A 22,167-nucleotide genomic window follows, 5' to 3' on the forward strand; every position below is an offset into this window, starting at 1 on the left:
GCACTGAATTTATAGAGTTGAATGTGTATATATATATTTTACTGAAAAGTATTCCTGAATTTAAAGTACTACTGAATGCCAATACAAAAAAAAAGTTTCATTCAGTAGTATCTGATAACAGTTGGGTAGAAAGAATTAAACAAAATAAAACCTATCAACTTGCCAAAACCCATTTCTGCCAAGCTTACTTAGTCTATTTCACTTATGCATAGGCCTAATTTGTAGAGCTGATCCAGACATTGGCTAAGAACCTGGTATTTATCCAAGGCCATTTTAATTGCAGAGATTAAATTTATCATGATAAAATGCTTGAAAATTTATACTGCTATGGCTATTATAGAACATAAATAATATTTTTCAAAATATAATTTATGTGCATTAAAAATATGGCTGAAAATTTCTCTATTCCCTTCAAATTTCTCCTATGCAATTCTAAGAAAGTGTATAAGTTAAATAATCTTCACCCTAACACAATCATACAAAAAAATTTACTTACTAGAGCCTTAAAAGCCAGTAAAGTGAAAATATTTGCTTCAAAAGTTTCATTTCCTCTTTTTCTCTTTATTGGTCACAGAAGAATAAAGGCAGTAAAATTCTGAATCCTTTATTACTTTCCTATAAAAGTGGGGAAGGCTTTATTGTGAGGTTAATATATCACCAACTTATATGAATGCTGATTATTCCATAGGCAGATAGCTACATGATGTGATTTGAAGGTTCCTGGAAAGACTCCCTCTGCCTTCTGCTCTAGCAGTGTAATAGTGCTAATAATTCAACCTATGGAATCATTGTCTTGGAATAAAATATTATAATATTCCATGATTCTTCTGTTAAAATATTAAAATTGTTATGTGATTCTTAGTTATTAAGAATTCACATGCAACGAGAGAGTCCCCCTTACCACCACACTATAGCCAGCTAAGCACAGGTCCCCAGGGAATAGAACACAGCATAGCTTGTTCTGGGAAAGTAGAAATAGTAGTTTTAGCATTACAGTACTGCTTGAGGAGCCAGGTTTATGTATGGTACTGAACTAGAGGCCTGTCAACATAAGGGGCTTCATTAAAGGATTAGGGGTGGGAGAGATAAAGGGAAAGAATGTTAAAAGGGTAACCAGGAAGGCTGTCTACCTCAAAATTTTCCCAAGGCCATTTCCGAATACATAACTAAACTTTCTTGTTCCTCTTACTTTACATTATCTTGGAGAGTTATGTAGGAGGCAATGTTATTCCAGTGGGACAGATGGCTCTATAACAGGCCTAAGGGACTCCTGTCATCTTTTCACTAAGCCACACATACAGACCTTAAATTTGAAAGATCATACAGAGATATAACACTGACTCTAGATATATCTTTTTATTAAAATCTTTTACTAAAGCCTTCTTACATTGTCTTGATGTTTCAACAGTTTGGAAATTTGTTCTCCTTTAATTTCCATTTTCTTGACTAAATGTTCTAGTTCACATTCTATGTCTTCACAGACCGAATGACTTTCAGTTTCCTTCATTTGATTCAGTAGTTCCTCATGCTCCCTATGAAAGAAAAGCAAGTATCAAGCACTGTTACGGTTTATACTATATATCTTTGATAGAATTAAATAATATTCTGTTCAATCATAAATTTTTGTCACTTAAATATTAATTTTCAAAGACAGTCTCTTTATGTACAGTTATCTAATTAATCTATGGTAAATATAAAAGGCTCTTATGATTTGAGATTAGATAAATTTAGAAATATCTTAGACTTAGAGTCTTAAAAAACCTTAAAATAAAGTCTGAATTCTTGATGTTCATAGCTAAATGTAATAAAATATTCTGATGTCCTTAGCTAAAAGCATTAAAGGACTCTTTTTAGTTCCAACTTTGGAATTCTTAATATAGGGTGTCTGGGAAGAACTGCACCTATAAAAATATTTGCCCAAGAAATCTCTATTTGGTGATAGCCCACTTTAAGGAATACTGTTAAGAGAACCAGCTGTATCTTCTACAGATGTCCTAGTTCAACTAGTTGGCTACCCAAATCTCATATTTTCTGGAATTTTTGTTGAATATATATTTAAACTTGGGGCTTAAAATATGTATCCCACTCAGAATCTTATTTACTATGGATGCTTCAAAACTTATAATGCAGACCAGCCAGAGTTTAAAACAAAGAATTTCCTACTTGTCTAATGAAATTTCACTTAATCAAAAAGATTATAAAAAACAAAAGGAGAATCTTTCTTATAAAAGCATTTGTGAGTTATAATTTAAGGTCACCAGACTGTATCTGTTAGAATGACAGTAGTATTTGTCTATCAGGTCAGATCTTGGGAACACAGAAACTCCTTAGATCGGAAAAGTAGTAATTACACACAGTTGAAAACTTAAATACTATCAATAAATACAGTGAAATATCAGTGAAAACAACTCTGCAGATCAAAATAAATCCAAATCTAAGCAAGGCCTTTAAGAATTCATGAGTGGCATTGTTCTTAGGACAGAAGAAAAAAAGATACCTATATATCTTACTAGTTCTGATAAAGAATGAAAATACTTACATACTCATTTGGTCCAGCTCATCCTGCATTGCCATCAAAAGTTCAGACAAATTGTCACCAATAGAAATGGAATTTTTTGAGTCAGAAGGTTCAGCTTTACCCTGGGAAGTTGTTCTAGTAGGCTTGTAGAGACATCGAGGCTCAGTAACTTCAGTAAGTTTCTGACAGTTATGTGGCCCATAATGTTGCATCAACTGCAGGAGGCTTTGCATACTTGCATCCACAGGATAGTTTGCACTGGCAGACTTTAGGGGAAAAGAAATAGCTAAGAACAATTTCAAATGACTCATGGCATTTAAATTGCACTTACAACAAGGCAGGAGTGTGTCTGAACAAGTATCTTCATTTTTCCTTTCTCACCTTCTCAGCCACAGCAGGCAGTGATCCAAACTTTGAATGAATTTGCTGAGGTGGTCCTCCCTTTAAACATCTAGTTTTCTAAATATTGACCAAAAAACGTAAACAAAAATTGTTTTAAAAGACATTTATGATATGAAGAAGTCTCAAAATTCAACAGTAAACAATCTGATTAGAAAACAAGCAAAAAAATGTGGGTAGACATTTCACTGAAGAGGTCATATAGGTGGCAATAAACACATAAAAAGATCTGCAACATCATTAGCCATTAGGAAAATGCAAGTTACAATGAAATATCACTATATACCTATCCGAATGGCCAAAATAAAGAACAGTGACAATACCAAATGCTGACAAAGAGGTGGAGAAGCCAGATCACTCATGCATGGTTTGTAGGAATACAAAATAATTTGACAGTTTCTTGTAAAACTAAACATGAACTTATATGGTAAGTACATATGATGATTCAGCAATTACACTCTTGGACATTTATCCCAGGGAAATGAAAACCAATGTTCACACAAAAACCTACACACAAATGTTCATAACAGCTTTATTTGTGATAGTAAAAAATGAAATGAATCCAAATCTCCTTCAACAGGATCCAGCAAATACCAACACATTCTTTTATTTCTGTGTAGTATTTCATATTATGGATGTACTACAGCTTAATCACTGATAGTAAAGCAAGATGAGCTGGACCAAATGAGTATGTAAGTACTTTCATTCTTTATCAGAAGAAGTAGCAAGATATATAGGTATCTTTTTTCTTCTCAGTCTTAAGAATAATGCCACTTATGAATTCTTAAAGGCCTTGCTTTAGATTTGGATTTATTTTGATCTGCAGAGTTGTTGTTACTGATTTTTCACTTTTTTTTTTTTTTTTTTGACAGAGAGAGACAAAGCGAGAGGGGGAACACAAGCAGGGAGAGTGGGAGAGGGAGAAGCAGGCTTCCCGCTGAGCAGGGAGCCCGATGCGGGGCTCGATCCCAGGACCCTGGGATCATGACCTGAGCCGAAGGCAGACACTTAACAACTGAGCCACCCAGGTGCCCCTTTTCACTGTATTTACTGATAGTATTTAAGTTTTCAACTGTGTGTAATTACTACTTTTCCGATCTAAGGAGTTTCTGTGTTCCCAAGATCTGAACTGATAGATAAATACTACTGTCATTCTAACAGAGAAGGTCTGGTAACCTTAAGTTATAAAAAACTGCTTCTAGGATCTATTGTGTTGTTATCATCTGTTGTGTCATTTAGTGTCTCTTTTACAAAATATTGCAGAATACATTTCTATAAGAGTTTAGTACTAGGGGTAGCTTGAGGGAGGCCCTGACCCTCTGTGCCTGTGTCTGGCAGAGCTGGTGTGAGGCGAAGAGACAGTCCTTCCCTGTGCAGCCTTTGAGCACACACTGAGAAAGTGAGGAGCCAGATGAAAAGCACAGGTCATGGCACTGAAATGGATTAAAAAGGAACTTAGTGATTTGGCCCATAACCCTCCAGCACAATATTTTGCAGGTCCAGTTGGGGATGATACCTTTCATTAGCAAGCCACAATTATGGAACCTAATGGCAGCCCACATCAAGGTGGTGTATTATTTTTGACGATTCATTTTCATATAGTCTACTTCAAACCACCTGAGGCTGCATTTACAACAAGAATTTATCTGCCAAATATTAACAGTAATGGTAGCATTTGCCTTGATATTCTAAGATCATAGTGATCTGTTGCTTTAACTTTTTCTATAATTCTTTTATCCATTTTTTCACTGCTATGTGACCCCCTAGTGCCAGAGATTGCACAGGTCTATAAAACAGACAGAGATAAGTACAACAGAGTATCTTGGAAATGGACTCAGAAGTATGTCATGTGATGCTACTGTAAGGTCAGAATAACCTGCATTATAGCTGGAATAAAATTTAAATTACTGTTCCTTTTTTAATTTTCTTACCAGACTGCTGCTCCCTTATCAAACTAAAATAAAATTTTATTTTTTGTTTATTTCCCTCCATTCATTCACACGTTCATCTGACAAAGACTTAACTTCTTCCAGTTTTGGACAATAACTGCTTTTAAAAACTACAAGGTATTTATAAAAGTATAGTTGCCCAAGATTCAGAATTTTTTAAAAAGATTTTATTTATTTATTTATTTTAGAGGGGGGTGTGCAGAGGGAGAGGGAGAGAATCTCAAGCAGACTGTACCAAGCGCTGAACCCAACGCGGGGCTCCATTCCACGACCCTGAGATCACGACCTGAGATGAAATCAAGAGTCTGATGCTCAACCGACTGAGACACCCAGGCACCCCAAGATTCAGAATTTTTTAAAAAATGGAGCATGTGTATTATGTGGCCAATGTCTTCACTCTAACTTGGTTATGAGACTAAAACCATTCCTCACTGCTCTAACATGCTGAAGAAATCATCTGAGGGGGACGGAGATGGATGCTCAGTTGTCACATCAAAGGAAGCGACATTATTCAAGCATCCATTCTTTCTTAAGCCTTCCACTGAGAGAGATCTGAGTTACGTGATACACTTTATGCTCATAACTGATATGACTGGAGAATTGGTGTTAATTTATAGCATCAGCAGAACAGAATCTATGATGTATTTTATGCATGTTAATAAAGGAATGATATGTTCTTGTTCTACAGAGAATGGAAACTGGAAGTCAAATACCCTTTGCATTCCAAAACAGGGTCTCAAATATTTTTTTAATTTTCATTTAAATTTAAATTATTAGAAGGCTTGGAGCTCATAGTTAATCTATCTTCAATACACTGTTTAATGTACAAATGATGCAAGTTGTCGATGGATAAGTGATCAACTAAGAGCTCTGCTAATAACATATATTTTTCTTGCAATAAAGTTGCACAAATCGAAAAAAAAAGAGTTTAGTACTAGGAAAATGTCTATCTTTCTAGAAAAATTGGCATGCTTATTGTTATTTCACAAATATACTGACTGTCATGTGGTCCTTTTTGCTTTGGTTGTCAAGTAAACTCAAAATTAGTTTTTGTGCTCAACTGCTGATACTTTTTTTAACCTGGATTTTATGGAATTTTCTATCCTCAAACCTAAAACCATCAGCATTCAACTTATGTTTTTATCCGCATTTCATAGCATTATTGCATGTCTTTTATTATAAATCTCTCTAAATTCTTTTTGGAAATGGATAGGTATAAATATTAAAAGAGTAAAGAAATAAGCATTAGCAAATAAGAATAAAGTATCTGCATACCTTCAAAGACTTCTTCTTCTTCTCCTTGCAGTGTTTTGGATTTGATACTGAAGACATTAAAATTCTATTGATTTCAAGTCCAGTTTGAAGCTATAATATTAAAGAAAAAGCTTTATGCAACTGATTTTTAACAAGCTTCTTCAAAAACATTATAATAAGAAATCAGGTCTCAGTTTATGAAGACAAAAATGCTTGGGGCGCCTGGGTGGCTCAGTTGGTTGAGTGCCTGGCTTAGGTCATGATCCTCAGGGTCATGAGATCGAGCACCATGTCAGGCTCTGTGCTCAGTACTGAGCCTGCTTGAGATTCTCTGTCTCCGCCCCCTCCTCCCACTCATGCTCTCTCTCTCTCTCTCTAAGATAAATAAACAAAATCTTTTTTAAAAAGTGCTTTTTGAGGAAGAAAAGAAAACCCCAGGGTGCCTGGGTGGCTCAGTCCGTTAAGGTTAAGTGTCTACCTTCGGCTCAGGTCATGATCCCAAGGTCATGGGATCGAGTCCCACATCAGGCTCCCTGCTCAGCAGGGAGTCTGCTCCTCCCTCCCACCTCTCATGCTCTCTCTCTCACTCTCTCTCTCTGAAATAAATAAATAAAATCTTAAAAAAAAGAAAACCCTAAATACTGTTTTTTGTATGTGAAAGCCCCACTAAGTCTATTGGTAATTGCAATCATTTTCTGTTTATAAGAGAATGCATTATTTAATACATACATATCAATCAAACTGAAAACAATCTAGATCAGGAATTATTTCATACACATATATGTCAGAATTTCAAAAGACTACAAGACTTCTTTTGGCAGTGCATCCAAGTATATAAATATACTGGCTGACTTATTGAGAATCTCATTATTATAGCAAAAAGAGACCAAAACTAACAAGCTAGGAAGCAGAAATTATGGTCTAAAATATAGCCTACAGATAATTAAAACAAATTATAATAAAATATATATGGTTTATTGTGATAATGATATAATGCTCTAATTACTTCAGATGCTTTGTCTTGAAATAGCTTACGCTGATGTTCTTCTTCCTTAAGTTTTTCCTCTAAATGTTTAATCTTGTCCTGCAAAAGAACAAAAAAACTGGGATTATTATATAAAAACTAGAGCCAAATAGTCTTTGTTCTTTTTCCACATAGAGTCTTCGAGTCTTGATTCTTAGTAGTTCAGCAAGCTAAAGCAGAAAGTAAGAAAAAGAAATGGCAAAAGATGCTACGATTTTTCTTGGCTTTCTTCCTATGCTTCTTTACCTGCTATTACATATAAGAAGAACAAAGGGAAAGCAAAGAATGTGCATGCAAAGACATTATTAACTTCTAGCAACAAAACCGTAATGATGAAATTTTGGGGGATATTAAATCTAGAAGGTCAAATGATCATAGTCTTGGGTCTTAATGTTTCATTCAAAACACAGACAAATCACAATAAATGTCTACTGTGTGCATATTATTAAGGGTACAGCTGTTGGAGGAGGGAAGGGAGAGGAAGACATATTAGAAATATAAGATATAGGGGCGCATGGGTGGCTCAGTCGTTAAGCGTCTGCCTTCGGCTCAGGTCATGATCTCAGGGTCCTGGGATCGAGCCCTACATTGGGCTCCTTGCTCCATGGGAAGCCTGCTTCTACCTCTCCCACTCCCCCTGCTTGTGTTCCTCTCTCTGTGTCTCTCTCTGTCAAATAAATAAATAAAATCTTAAAAAAAAAAGAAACATAAGATATAGACTAAATCAAAATAAAAAGCTTCTGCATGGTGAAGGAAACAATCAACAAAACTAAAAGGCAACCTACAGAATGAAAGAAAATATTTCCAAATGACATATCTGATAAAGGGTTAGTATCCAAAATAATATAAGGAACTTATGAAACTCAACACCCCCAAAACAAATAATCCAATTGAAAAATGGGCAGAAGACATGGGTAGACATTTTTCCAAAGAAGACATCCTGATGGCCAACAGACACATGAAATGATGCTCAACATCACTGATCATCAGGGATACACAAATCAAAACTACAATGAGATATCACTTCATACCTGTCAAAATGGCTAAAATCAACAACATAAGAAACAACAGATGTTGGCGAGGATGGGGATGGCGAGAAAGGGGAACCCTTGTGCACTGTTGGTGGGAATACAAACTGGTGTAGCCACTGTGGAAATCAGTTTTGAAGTTCCTCAAAAAGTTTAAAATAGAAGTACCCTACGATCCAGCAATCACACAACTAGGTATTTACCCAAAGGAAACAAAAATACTAATTTAAAGGAATACATGCACCCTGGTGTTTATAGCAATATTATCTACAATAGCCAAACTCTGGAAACAGCTCAAGTATCCATCGACTGATGAACAGATAAAGATGTGTGTATATATATATCCATGTATATGGATATATTTATATATTTATATATATGTATGTATATATATGTATTTATATATTTATATGTATATATATATGTATGTAGATATATATATGTATATATGTATATATGTAGATATATGTATGTATATATATATGTATGTAGATATAAAAATATATATAAATATATCTATTTATTCAATGAACCATTACTTGGCCATAAAAAAGAATGAAATCTTGCCATTTGCAATGACATGGATAGAATAAGAAAGTTTTAAATACCAAAGGACAAATACACTAGAAGGTAACGTGAGAAAAGGTGGCAACGATTTTTGCAAGACAGAAAAGTAGATGGGTGACTTCCAACCTTACTTTGCAAGGCAGAAAAAGCTGAAATTTCACTAGAGAGTATAATGCTAAGCAAAATAAGTCAGCCAGAGCAACACAAATACCATATGATTTCACTCATATGTGGAATTTAAGAGACAAATGAGCAAAGGGGAAAAAGAGAGAGAGAGACAAATCAAGAAACAGACTCTTAACTATAGAGAAAAAACTGATGGTTACCAGAAGGGAGGTGGGTGGGGGGATGAGTTAAATAGGTGATGGGGATTAAGGAGTGCATTTGTTGTGATGAGCACCAGATGATGCATGGAACTGTTGAATCACTATATTATACACATGAGACTAATATTACACTGTATGTTAACTGGAATTTATTCATTTATGTATGTATGTATGTATGTATGTATGTATGTTATGTTAGTCACCATACAGTACATCGTTAGTTTTTGATGTAGTGTTCCATGATTCATTGTTTGTGTAAAACACCCAGTGCTCCATGCAATTCTTTAATACCCATAACTGGGCCAAACACACCCCCTCACCCCTTCCCCCTCTAAAACCCTCAGTTTGTTTCCCGGAGTCCATAGTCTCTCATGGTTCATCTCCTCCTCTAATTCCCCCCCTTTATTTTTCCCTTCCTTCTCCTAATGTCCTCCATGCTATTCCTTATGTTCCACAAATAAGTGAAACCATATGATAATTGACTTTCTCTGCTTGACTTATTTCACTTAGCATAATCTCTATTTATTTTTAAGATTTATTTATTTGAGAGAGAGAGTGAGAGCAGGGGGAGGGGTGGGGAGGGAGAGAGAGAAAGAGAATTCCAACCAGACTCCCCACTGAGCTCTGAGCCCAATACAGGGCTCGATCACATGACCCTGAGATCATGACCTGAGCTGAAACCAAGAGTTGTACACTCAATCCACTGAGCCACCCAGGTGCCCTAACTGGAATTTAAATAAAAACTTAAAAAAAAAAGAAAAACAATTGTGTAACAACATATGGCGATGGATATTAACTAGACTTACTGTGGTGATCATTTTGTAAAATATACAAATATCAAAAAAATACAAATATCAAATCATTATGTTGTACACCTGAAACTAATACAATGTTCTATGTCAATTTTATCTCAATTTGTAAAAAAATGAAAAAAAAAAAGAAACATAAGATATGTTCCTTGTTATTTAAGAGCTTATACTGTACTTAAGGAAACAATAGTAACATACATGAAACAAACAACAAAACAATGAGCATAATTTGACTCAGACCATGTATATACTTATACATATAAGTATTTTATCTTATATCCATGGTATGGTTCAGAATTTGAGGACAGTACCATTTCAAAGGGAGAGCTCCCTGAGTGTTGGAGAACTCAAGGAAGGCTTCATAGAGGAAGCAGGACCTGGAGAAAGTCCTATGAAATGGATAAAATTTGGTTGGAAAAAGGAAAGGGCATTTCAGGAGGACTGAGGATAGACTTAACTACAAGTGGTGAAAGACAATCTTCAATTTCCTTTAGGCAAGTTATCTGACAAATGAAAATGTTCTGCCATTTCAGAAGAAGCCAAAATTACAATTTTACATCAAAAGGCAAGCTCATTCGTGCCATGACAGAATACATTAATTTTAATCTCCATAGGCAGAAATTCATATCTGGATTACTAAGAGCTGTTAAAGAAGTTTTATAAATCAGATTTACTGTATATTCATATATAGGGCCAATAATGCTTAACACTAAAGATTTATTCCTGGCATCATCACTTCAAAAAATAAGTGGAAGCTTACCTCAGCAGTTTTCTGAGTGGTTGTAAGTTTAAAACATTCTTTTTCTAAGACATCAAGTTTTTCAAGTTTTGCTTGCAGCTTCCTATGATCTTGTTCTTTTTCCCTTTGAAGCTGGGCCTGGAAAGGATAAAAACAAAACCTGAATTTGGCAAGTGATGCCAATGATCAAAAATAATACAATTTCTGAGAATTAAAGCACAATAAATCTGTCATAAGAAACATGTATATACATGTGTATGCTTTAGGTGCTTATGAATAAAAAACAAGAAAATCAAATTATAAAAAAAGATGAGCTATATTTATCAATGGAACAAACTCTTCTATGCATGTTTATATAACATTTCTACTAAAGAAAACATCATCAGTGAAGCCTGTATTAAATAAACTGTTATTTGTAAGGTGACCAAACCTACACACTGTCTTATCCTCTAATTATAATATAGAAAAGCAACTATGAGAGGAATAAAGCATACAGAGAAACTGGAGAAAAGGAAAGTTATACATATATTTTCATATCTATACACAGTTTTGTAATGTATTTATTACCACACTAATGCAATGTGTTAATAATAGAGACAACTGTGAGGGGGCAGGAAGTATATGAGAACTCTCTGTACTATCTGCTCAATTTTCTATAAACTTAATACTGCTCTAAAGAATAAAGTCTATTAAAAAACAAAAAACTGAAACAATCAATAAACAGTCTTGGTGACCTGTGGTCTGACATTCAAATGGCGTTACAGACGGAGAGAAGAGGGAGGTCAGACAAGAATAATTATTTGAAGGATAATGGCTAAAAATGTTCCAAATTTGATGAAAAATATTAACTGACAGATTCAAGAATAATAATAATAAATTTTAAAAAGGCAGAATAAATACAAAAAAACTCACATTTGGGCACAACATTATCAAATTGTTGAAAACCAGTGATAAAGGGAAAACCTTAAAAGCAGCCTGAGAAATGATGATACGTTATGCGCAGGAGAATGAAGATAAGAATTCTCATTAGAAACTATTAAATCCAGAAGACAACTTTGACCACATCTTTAATGTGCTGAGAGAAAAAACCTGTCAACCAGAATTTTATATGCATTGAAAATATCCTTCCCCAATAATGGTGAAATAAGGACTTTTCCAGAAAAATGTATGCTAAGAGAATTCCCAGCATACTTGTAAAGGAAGTACTTTGGCCTGAAGGAAATGACACCAGACATAAAATCAAATCTACACAAAGAAATAAGAAACATTGGAAATGGTAAAAATGGGAATAGATACATATTTCATCTTATTTAAGTTTTCTTTAAAGGATAATTAACCTTTAAAGCAGAAATAATTATGATGTCTTGTGGGTTTTACAACAATACAGAATTAAATGTATGGAAGTTGTAGCACAAAGGGAGACAAGTGGAAGCATACTATAGTGAGGATGGTACATTATATTGAAATGTTTTAATACTAATTCATGGCAGGGTGTGGTAAGTTAAAAATACATATTTTAACCTGTACAGCAGCTACTAAAAAGAAGGAGGAGGAGAGAAGTAACAGAGGACGAGGAAAAGTCAATAAAATTTAAAAAGAAATCACTAGAGAAGTTAGAAAATATTTTTAGCTGAAAGATAATGAAAATACAAAATATCAAAATCTGTGGGATGCAGGTAAAGCAGTTTATAAGGAACTTGATAGCTTTCATCATTAAATGCAACATTTAAAAGAAAGAATAAAAGTTTTAACATCAATAATCTGAACTTCCAACATACAAAGCTAGGGGGAGAAAAGCAAATTAAACCCTATATAAGTAGAAGGAAAGAAATAATAAAGTAGAAATAAATTAAGTAGGAAATAATAAAAAAATTTAAAAATAAAAAAGGTGCTTTTTTGAAAAAATCAATAAAATTGATAAAAGTGATAGGTAGAGGAATAATTTTAAAAAGAGGAAAATTATAAATTAGCTGTATCAGAAATGAAAGGGGGACATCTCTAAAGACACAAAAAGAAACAAAATCCAAGTAGCCTACACCTGTTAAAAAAAATGAATTCGTAATCTAAAACAGTCCACAAAGAAAACTACAGTCCCAGATAGCTTCTATCAAATTTGAATTCTATCACACACTTAAGGAAGAAATAATGCTAATCTTTCAGAAAACAGAAGAAAGATTCTTCCCAACTAATTTTATGAAAAACAAATAAACAAATCGTGGCATATCTGTATAATAAAATTATATACAGCAATAAAAAGTAAAAAAAACTATTGATACAACATGGATTAATCTAAAAAAACTTTATGCTAAACAAGAGAGTACATTTTCTATGATCCAAATATATAAAGTTCTAGGACAGGCAAAAACTCTAAGTAAAATAAATCAGAATAGTAGTTGCCCTGTCGGGAAGTGGGGAGAGAGCAGGAAATATCTTGACAGAGATATGAGAGAATTTCTGTTATTTGGATCCATACTATGGATTGTATGAGTATATTTATTTATCAATAATCACTGAACGTTCCACTTAAGATCTCCACATTTCACCATATGTAAACTATACCTAAATAAAAAACATTTAAAAAACTGTTAAAAGTCACTGATCTACAATATTTAGCTAGGATAGGAATTTCTAGGTTATTTTATAAGATAAAATATTATATTTTATCTTATGAACTTTATAAAGTGGTTGCTCTTCTGGTTGTTGTACCCTCATTTATAAAACCCAGAATTACCAGGTTTATATGTTTTTTCCAAACTGGTGGATGTGAAGTAGTACCTTATTGTGCTATTAATTTGCATTCTCCTAGTTACTAATGAGAATGATAATTCTTCTATAAATGTATCACCATTTGTGATTTCTTTTTTCCTGCAAAATGCCTCATCATAACTGGGCCCATTTCTCTACTGTTTTGTTACTTTTTATATCTTGTTTAAGAAACTGTTCTCCACGCCAAGGTCATCAAGACATTGTTCTGCATTTGCTTTTAAAAATTACAAAGTTTTGCCTTTTACATGTAAATCTCTAACCCACCTAGAATTGATTTTTGTGTATGATGTAAGATTGAGATTTCATTCTTTTTTCCTCACATAGCCAACCAATTTTCCTAAAACCATTTATTGAAGTCTATCTTTTCCCCACTGATCTGCAATGGCATCCTTGTTGTATATTATTTCCATGTAAGTGAATTTGTTTCTGAGTATATTCTATTCCTTTATTCTGCTTGTCTATCCATACAGATATGTTAATTTTGATAGAGTTACAATTTGTTTCAATATGTAGTAGAGCAGGACCTTATTCTTCAGAATAGTTTTGCTATTCTTGGACCTTTGCTTTTCCGTATAAATTTTGCAGTCAACTTTTATAGTTCCTGGAAAAACCTATTAAATACTTGACCCATTAAAATCCAGTATTGATTGTTACTGTTAACCATTTCCAAAACAATGCAAAAACCTTACAACACTTAGTAATTTTTTTCAGTTTTTATTTATTTTTAAGTAATCTCTACACCCAACATAGGGCTCAAACTCACAACCAAGAATTGCCTTCTCTTCCAACTGAGCCAGCCAGGTACCCCAAAACCTTACAACACTTTAAACTACACTTACCCCTTCCTAATTTATAAGCTATTGTTCTCATTAATTTTAATCCTTTATATATCTTTAAACCACATAAAACATTACTATTGTTGTATACAATATTCATTTAGATTTACATATATATATATACACACACACACCATCTTCATTGCTCTTATTTCTTTCCTGCATCTCTCACCTTCCATCTAAGATACTTTTCCTTTTGTCTGAATAATGTCTTTTAGCATTTCTTTTAGAATGGATCTCCTGGTAACAAATGATCTCAGTCTTTGTTAGTCTTTAAATGTCTTTATTTAATCTTTTTTTTTTTTTTTAAGATCTTATTTATTTATTTGAGAGAGAGAGAGTGCGCATGTGCAAAAGAGAGAGAGCAGGGGGGCTCGATTCCAGGACCCTGGGATCATGACCTGAGCTGAAGGCAGATGCTTAACTGACTGAGCCACCCAGGCACCCCTCATCTTTATTTCTAAAGGATATTTTCCCCAGGTTTAGGATTTTTAGATTGGTAGGTATTTTCTTTTAATACTTAACTATATCAATCCATTGTCTTCTGAATTCAGTACTTTCAAGTTGAGAAGTCAGCTGTTACTTTCATTGTTGTCCCTTTGAATGTAATCTTTTTTTCCCCACCAGCTTTTAAGATTTTATGCTTGTCTTATTATTCATTATGAGGTGTCTAGGTATATATTTCTTTTTATTTATCCTAATTTAGTTTTATAGGTTTTATGGAATTAGTTTTCTTGAATCTGTGGTGTGAATTTTTTAATCCATTTTGGAAAATTCTCAGTCACTATGTCTTCAAATATTGCTTCTGTCCCATTTTTTCACCTTTCCTAATGGAACTCCAATAACACTTAAGTTTGACCTTCTCACTCTAACTTATGCCTCTTGCTCTCTTTTCTGAATTTACTTTCATTTTGCCTCTTTGCTGATTTGGATGACTTTGCCTTCCAGTTCACTAATTATCTCTTCCAATCTGTTAGATCCATCCATTCAGTTCTAAATTTCAGGTACTGTATTTTTCAGTTCCACAATTTTTATTTGGTTCTTTCTCAAATCTGCTCTGCCATTTTATGGTTTCCAATGCTTTCCTGAAAATGCCAATCCTGTCTTTTATGTCCTTGATTATAACAAGCATAATTATTTTATTTTATTTTTAAAGATTTTATTTATTGGGGCACCTGGGTGCGTCAGTTGTTAAGTGTCTGCCTTTGGCTCAGGTCATGATCCCAGGGTCCTGGGATCGAGCCCCGCATTGGGCTCCCTGCTCCGCGGGAAGCCTGCTTCTCCCTCCCTCACTCCCCCTGCTGTGTTCCCTCTCTTGCTGTGTCTCTCTCTGTCAAATAAATAAATAAAATCTAAAAAAAAATTTATTTATTTATTTATTTATTTGAGAGACAGAGAGAATGAATGAGTAAGTGGAAGGTGGGGTGGGGGGAAGAAGAGAGAATCTCAAGCAGACTCTATGCTGAGCATGGAGCCCCATGAAGGGATAGATCTCATAACCCTGAGATCATGACCTGAGCTCAAACAAAGAGTTGGACACTTACCAACTGAGCCACCCGGGTGCCCCAAGCATAATTATTTTAAAGTCTGTGTCTCTTAGGGCCAGCACCCAGCTGGAACTAACTTGTAAGAGTGCTTACATAGTCTGTTATGTATGCTATTTCTTTTCATAGTGTCTTTTTTCCTTAAGTAAAATTTATTTAAATTCCAGCTAACATACAGTGTAACATTAGTTTCAGGTGTACAAGAGTGATTCAACAGTTCCATGCATCACCTGGTGCCCATCACAACAAATGTACTCCTCAATCCTCAACACCTATTTAACCCATCCCCCCACCCACCTCCCTTCTGGTAACCATCAGTTTGTTTTCTACAGTTAAGAGTCTGTTTCTTGATTTGTTAGTCTCTCTCTCTCTTTTTTTCCCCTTTGATCTTGTCTCTTAAATTTTGCATATGAGTGAAAACATATGGTATTTGTGTTGTTCTGACTGACTTATTTTGCTTAGCATTATACTCTCTAGTTCCATCCATGTTGTTGCAAATGGCAAGATTTTATTCTTTTTTATGGCCAAGTAATGATATACTTACTTGGCCATAAAAAAGAATGAATATATCATCTTTATCCATTCATTAGTCAGTGGACACTTGAGCTGTTTCCAGAGTTTGGCTATTGTAGATAATGCTGCTATAAACATCAGGGTGCATGTATCCCTTTGAATTGGTATTTTTGTATCTTTTGGGTAAATACCTAGTTGTGTGATTGCTGGATTGTAGGGTACTTCTATTTTAAACTTTTTGAGGAACTTCAAAACTGATTTCCACAGTGGCTACACCAGTTTGTATTCCCACCAACAGTGCACAAGGGTTCCCCTTTCTCGCCATCCCCATCCTTACCAACACCTGTTGTTTCTTATGTTGTTAATTTTAGCCATTTTGACAGGTATGAGGTGATATCTCATTGTAGTTTTGATTTGTGTATCCCTGATGATCAGTGATGTTGAGCATCTTTTCATGTGTCTGTTGGCCATCAGGATGTCTTCTTTGGAAAAATGTCTACTCATGTCTTCTGCCCATTTTTCAATTGGATTATTTGTTTTGGGGGTGTTCTTTATATTATTTTGGATACTAACCCTTTATCAGGTATGTCATTTGGAAATATTTTCTTTCATTCTGTAGGTTGCCTTTTAGTTTCATTGACTGTTTCCTTTACTGTGCAGAAGCTTTTTATTTTGATGAAGTTCCAATAGTTTATTTTTGCTTTTGTCTCCCCTGCCTCAGGAGACATATCTAGAAAGAAGTTGCTATGGCCAATGTCAAAGAAGTTATTGCCTGTGTTCTCCTCTAGGATTTTAATGGTTTCCTGTCTCACATTTAGGTCTTTAATCCATTGTGAATTTATTTTTGTGTTTGGTGTAAGAGTGGTCCAGTTTCATTCTTCTGCATATGGCTGTCCAGTTTTCCCAACAACATTTGTTGAAGAGACTGTCTTTTTTTCATTGGATAGTCTTTCCTGCTTTGTCGAAGATTAATTGACCATATAGTTGTGGGTTCATTTCTGGGTTTTCTAATCTGTTCCATTGATATGTGTCTATTTTTGTGCCAGTGCCATACTGTTTTGATCACTATAGCTTTGAAACACAACTTGAAGTGCAGAATTGTGATGCCTCCAGCTTTTCTCTTCTTTTTCAAGACTGCTTTGGCTATTCGGGGTCTTCTGTGGTTCCATACACATTGTAGGATTGTTTGTTCTAGCTCTGAAAAATACTGTTGGTATTTTGATAAGAGATTGCATTAAATGTGTAGATTGCCTGGGTAGTATAATCATTTTAACAATATTTGTTCTTTCAATCCACGAACATGGATTGTTTTTCCATTTCTTTGTGTCTTCTTCAATTTCTTTCATCAGTGTTCCAGCAAGGAAGAGGTAAAACTTTCACTATTTATAGATGACATGATACTCTATATAGAAAACTTGAAAGACTCCACCAAAAAACTGTAGAACTGATAAATGAATTCAGTGAAGTCACAGGATACAAAATCAATGTACAGAAATCTGTTGCATTTCTTTCTTTTTTTAAAAAATGTTTTTATTTAAGTAGGCTACATGCCCAACATGGAGCCCCATGTGGGACTTGAACTCACAGCTCTGAGATCAAGACCTGAGCTGAGATCAAGAGTCGGGATGCTCAACCGACTGAGCCACCCAGGCACCCCTGTTACCTTCTGTACATCAATAATGAAGCAGTAGCAGAAAGAGAAATTAAGGAATCAATCCCATTTACCATTGCACCAAAAACAATAAGATACCTAGGAATAAACAAACAGGTGAAAAAACTGTACTCTGAAAACTATAAAACACTAATGAAAGCAATTTTCATAGTGTCTTAACTCCTTCTGCCTGGTTATGTCTGATTGAAAGTTTTTCACTGTGTTAAAGAAATGTTTATAGAAATAATTTGAGGTCCCCAGGAACATTAGCTATCCAGGATCCCTTTAATCCAATTTCAGGGACTAAGATTTACTCTCATAGAGTTGTAAGTTGGGTTGTTTTCTTTCTTGTTCACCTTTACAAAGCATTCAGAGCACAAGAGATTTATTATGGTTCCTACTCTTGATAGGCCCCGGAATCTAACTTCAATTTCTTAAGCCCCATAGTTTTCAAAAGCATTATTTAGGGGCGCCTCGGTGGCTCAGTCAGTCAAGCCTTCCACTCAGGTCATGATCTCAGGGTCCTGGGATCAAGCCCCGCATCGCGCTCCTGCTTAGCGGGGAGTCTGCTTCTCCCTCTCCCTCTGCCCCTCCCCACTTCATGTGAGAGAGCTCTCTCTCTCTCTTTCTGCTCTCTTTCAAATAAATGAACAAAATCTTAAAAAAAAAAAAAGTTTTATTTAGCCTCTCAATGGACTCTTCTGGAATCAGAAATCCCTAAGAAGGATGGGGCCTGAAATCAACCTCTCTGGAGGCCAACCTCTTCAGATTTAAGTACACAGACAGATTTTGAATTGGTGATTTTCATGACTTCATTAACTCTCCAATGCCTTTATGTCTTTTTCCCTTTTCTTCCTTTCTTCCTCCCTCCCTGTCTCCCTTCCTTCCTTTCTTTTCTATCCTTTTTCCTTCCTCCCTTCCTTACTCTTTAATATCCTGCCCAGTTTTTCTTGTTTTCTTCTACAGAAAGCTTGGTCCAAATGACCTACTCTACTTCACTGTAAGTGGAAATCTCCTCAATATAGCTTTCTATCCTACTTAAGATTATGATACAATTTTCCCATGACATTAAATATTCTTCAAAAACATATTAAATTATATTCCTATAGAAAATGTGTTTACCTGTTGTTCTAGGATCATATTCTTCTCTCGTTCTACATTGAGAACCATTCTCTTTGTATATTCTAGTTGCTTCTCTAGAAGAGTACAGCGAGACTGAGCTGAGCTTAACTGTATAGTAATATCTGTGAAAAAAGAAAAAGTAATAATGTCTAGATTATCACATAGATCAGAGATTTGGTAATCACAAGAAACATTATATAAATTCAGTCAAGAACTAAAAGCTCAAGGATTCTTTAGTTCTAAGTACTGACTCTGTAAGAGTTGTGGACATATATTTTGTGCATATCTCATTAACTACATAATACTAGTTTAACACTGTCTTCCCCTAAAAGACCCACAGGGCAAACTTCTGAAAGAGTAAGAAGTCAGTGACTTGTGGGATGATAAACATCTTGGCTGTTCCTGGGAAATGACATTATCTGAAAAAATAGAGGACCTAAAGTCTCTTTCCTATCAATATATTTTTCTCTTTCAGGAAACTCAGGTATATCCAATCTTCCATTCCCATTTCCTCTGCTCTTGACTACTGACAGCATAGTTATTTCCTAAGAAGTAATTAGCCTCTTTCAAATTCTTTAATTTTTTACTTTCCTCAGTTCTTTAGACCACTTTTCTCCAACATCCTCAGGAAAAAATCTTCTCATTTCTTCACTCTATTTATAAGTTGAAACACAAACTTGAACCTTATTTAGGAGGGTGAATGTACTACAAGGAAAAAGAAAGCCATACATTATGAAGTAAAAATTATATAAAGAACTTATGTTCTAGGGGTGCCTGGGTGGCTCAGTCATTAAGTGTCTGCCTTCGGCTCAGGTCATGATCCCAGGGTCCTGGGATCGAGCCCTGCATCGGGCTCCCTGCTCAGCAGGACGCCTTCTTCTTCTCCCACTCCCCCTGCTTGTGTTCCCTCTCTCACTGTGTCTTTCTCTGTCAAATAAATAAATAAAATCTTAAAAAAAAAAAAGAACTTATGTTCTAAATCTCTAAAACTTATGTCTGAATGTCTTTTTCATAATTTCCACAGAAACCTCTACTTACCTGTCCATTTCCTCTAATTAATCTTTCGAGTCAATAAAATTTTTTATTCATTTTTATGGTTTCTGTATTGTTCAATTACTAGTGTTGCTTTTTATTTTCAAATTTTAAAAACCAGTGTTGACTGAATATATAAAGTATTTTAATTATAGGTAAAATTAGATTTTGTTGGTATTCTGAAAATATTCTAATTTCTAAACACAATCTGTCTAAAAACTTAATGTGTCTTTTACCCAGGTTAGGCCAACTATGGGTAAAGCTGATATGAATATTCAAGTACAAGTCTTCTTATGGAAATATCTTTGTATTTATTGGATAAATACCTAGGAATGGAATTACAGGGTTGTATGGATAGCATATGTTTTAGTTTTACAAGAATCTGTTGAACTGTTTTCTGCAGTGGTTGCACCATTTAATGGTCTCACCAATAAGATGTGAGAGTTTCAGTTTCTCCACATCCTTACCAATACAGGATATTATTACATCCTTTAATTTTGGTCATTCTAGTGGGTATACATTAGTATCACATTGTGATTTTATTTGTATTTTCCTGTTGACTAGTTTTGCTGAGGATCATTTCATGTGCTTACTGGCCTGTATATCTTCTTTTATAAAATGCCTGTTCAAATTTTTGGCCCACTTTTTCTGTAGGTTGTTTTCCTTTTATTATTATTATTAAGTTTTGAGAATTTTTTATATATTCTCAATACAAATCCTTTTCAGATATCTGTTTTGCAAACATTTTCTCACAATCTGTTACTTGTCTTATTTTAACAGTATATTTTGAAGAATAAAAGTTTTAAACTTCGGAGAAAAAAAACTTAATGTGTCTTTTAATCTCAAGAATTTATGAACTGGGATAATATATAATAGAAGTAAGCTCAAAGATACCTATTTAATGCAAATATCAAATTGTCTGTGAACAAGGCTTCAAGGTTTGAATATATATAAGAACAAAGATATTTGAGTAAATCTTAGACTGGGCTTTTTATTTTCAAGTTGTAAATTTTGATAACTCCTTGTTTCTGAGAACTATTGAATTTCCTTACCTTTTTTCTGCTTTATCAGTTCCTGGTGTGCCAGATTTCTCTCATTTGTTTCTTTCTCCAAGGCCTTTTTATACTGTGCTGCCTCTCTGGAAAGACTGTTTAGGTTATCTTCAGCTTGTGTTCTCTCCAACTCTAAACGATGAATCTTTTCCTGAAGAGTTTTTAAGGCTAAAATAAGAGCTGTTGAAAAAAAATTTGCTTGTTACTTCAATGAAAATTTTTGAACACTTACATAGTAGCAATAAAAGTGAACAGTATATTTTTGTTAGTGAGCCAGAAAAACATACAAGTAACATATATTCCTCAAAAAAAAAAAAAATCACTAAAACTCTAAAGAGGGACAAATTTTTTCTAATAGATCTTCTAAAAACAATATATTTATGATTGTATTTAGTAATTTTCTAGGTTTGAGAGAGCTAATAATCAAAATTTTTAATTCAATAAAGTAAATCTCTTCAAATAATGTCCAGTCTAGGAGGCATAAGAGTCTGAGTATGGATAAAGAAAATTAAGATGTAGTGTCACTAATTAACATGGAAATTTAGGTTTAATGTTAAAGGTTTTTCTCGGTTCTTGATATGTTCAATTTTAGTTAAATCACAAACATTTATTGTTTCTTTGTCTAAGATTTAGTATTAATAATCAGAACATATGAGTTAGAAGACAGTTTCTTCCACCAGAAGAAAAATTATAACCCAGTGGTTTAACTCATGTCAGGCTTGAAAGATTTTAAGTGGTGCACATGTACTACTGTGATTTTTATTCAGGTATATTAATATCATCATGATTCAGGTATGTTCAGAGTTCTAAAATTTTCAAATAACACTTTCTATTCTGTTATAACTTCAAACTATAAAACGAGTGGAATGGAATATAAGTAAATGTTATAGGTTAATTTTCATATGCCAGCATACCTTGTTTATTGTGCTTCACCTTATCGCATTTCACAGATAATGCATTTTTTACAAATTGAACAATGGTTTCTGGCAACCCTATTTGAGTAAATCTACCAGCACCATTTTCCCAACAGCATTTGCT

The 22,167-nt window shown here is 34.2% G+C and overlaps 1 protein-coding gene and 1 pseudogene across 12 annotated transcripts in view; one reads left to right on the top strand and one right to left on the bottom strand.

Annotated features, from left to right (window-relative positions):
* CEP57L1 (centrosomal protein 57 like 1) overlaps positions 1-22,167 on the bottom strand; it is an 80,176-nt gene that overhangs the window by 6,182 nt on the left and 51,827 nt on the right. For 11 of the 12 annotated variants that reach the window (XM_032408105.1, XM_032408107.1, XM_032408104.1 and 8 more), the window contains 8 exons: positions 21,130-21,309; positions 19,046-19,167; positions 10,635-10,751; positions 7,127-7,204; positions 6,142-6,231; positions 2,900-2,977; positions 2,540-2,784; positions 1,388-1,532 (listed from right to left, as the gene is read on the bottom strand). In XM_032408105.1, coding sequence (XP_032263996.1) covers positions 1,388-1,532; positions 2,540-2,784; positions 2,900-2,977; positions 6,142-6,231; positions 7,127-7,204; positions 10,635-10,751; positions 19,046-19,167; positions 21,130-21,309 — 1,055 coding nt within the window. The remainder of the gene's footprint in view (positions 1-1,387; positions 1,533-2,539; positions 2,785-2,899; positions 2,978-6,141; positions 6,232-7,126; positions 7,205-10,634; positions 10,752-19,045; positions 19,168-21,129; positions 21,310-22,167) is intronic. The other variant, XM_032408106.1, reaches the window with a different exon arrangement.
* On the top strand, positions 3,959-4,997 carry LOC116634605 (annotated as a pseudogene).

The sequence above is a fragment of the Phoca vitulina genome, unplaced genomic scaffold, assembly GCF_004348235.1.
Source record: "Phoca vitulina isolate PV1807 unplaced genomic scaffold, GSC_HSeal_1.0 scaffold9, whole genome shotgun sequence".
In the NCBI taxonomy this organism is placed as follows: Eukaryota; Metazoa; Chordata; class Mammalia; order Carnivora; family Phocidae; genus Phoca; species Phoca vitulina.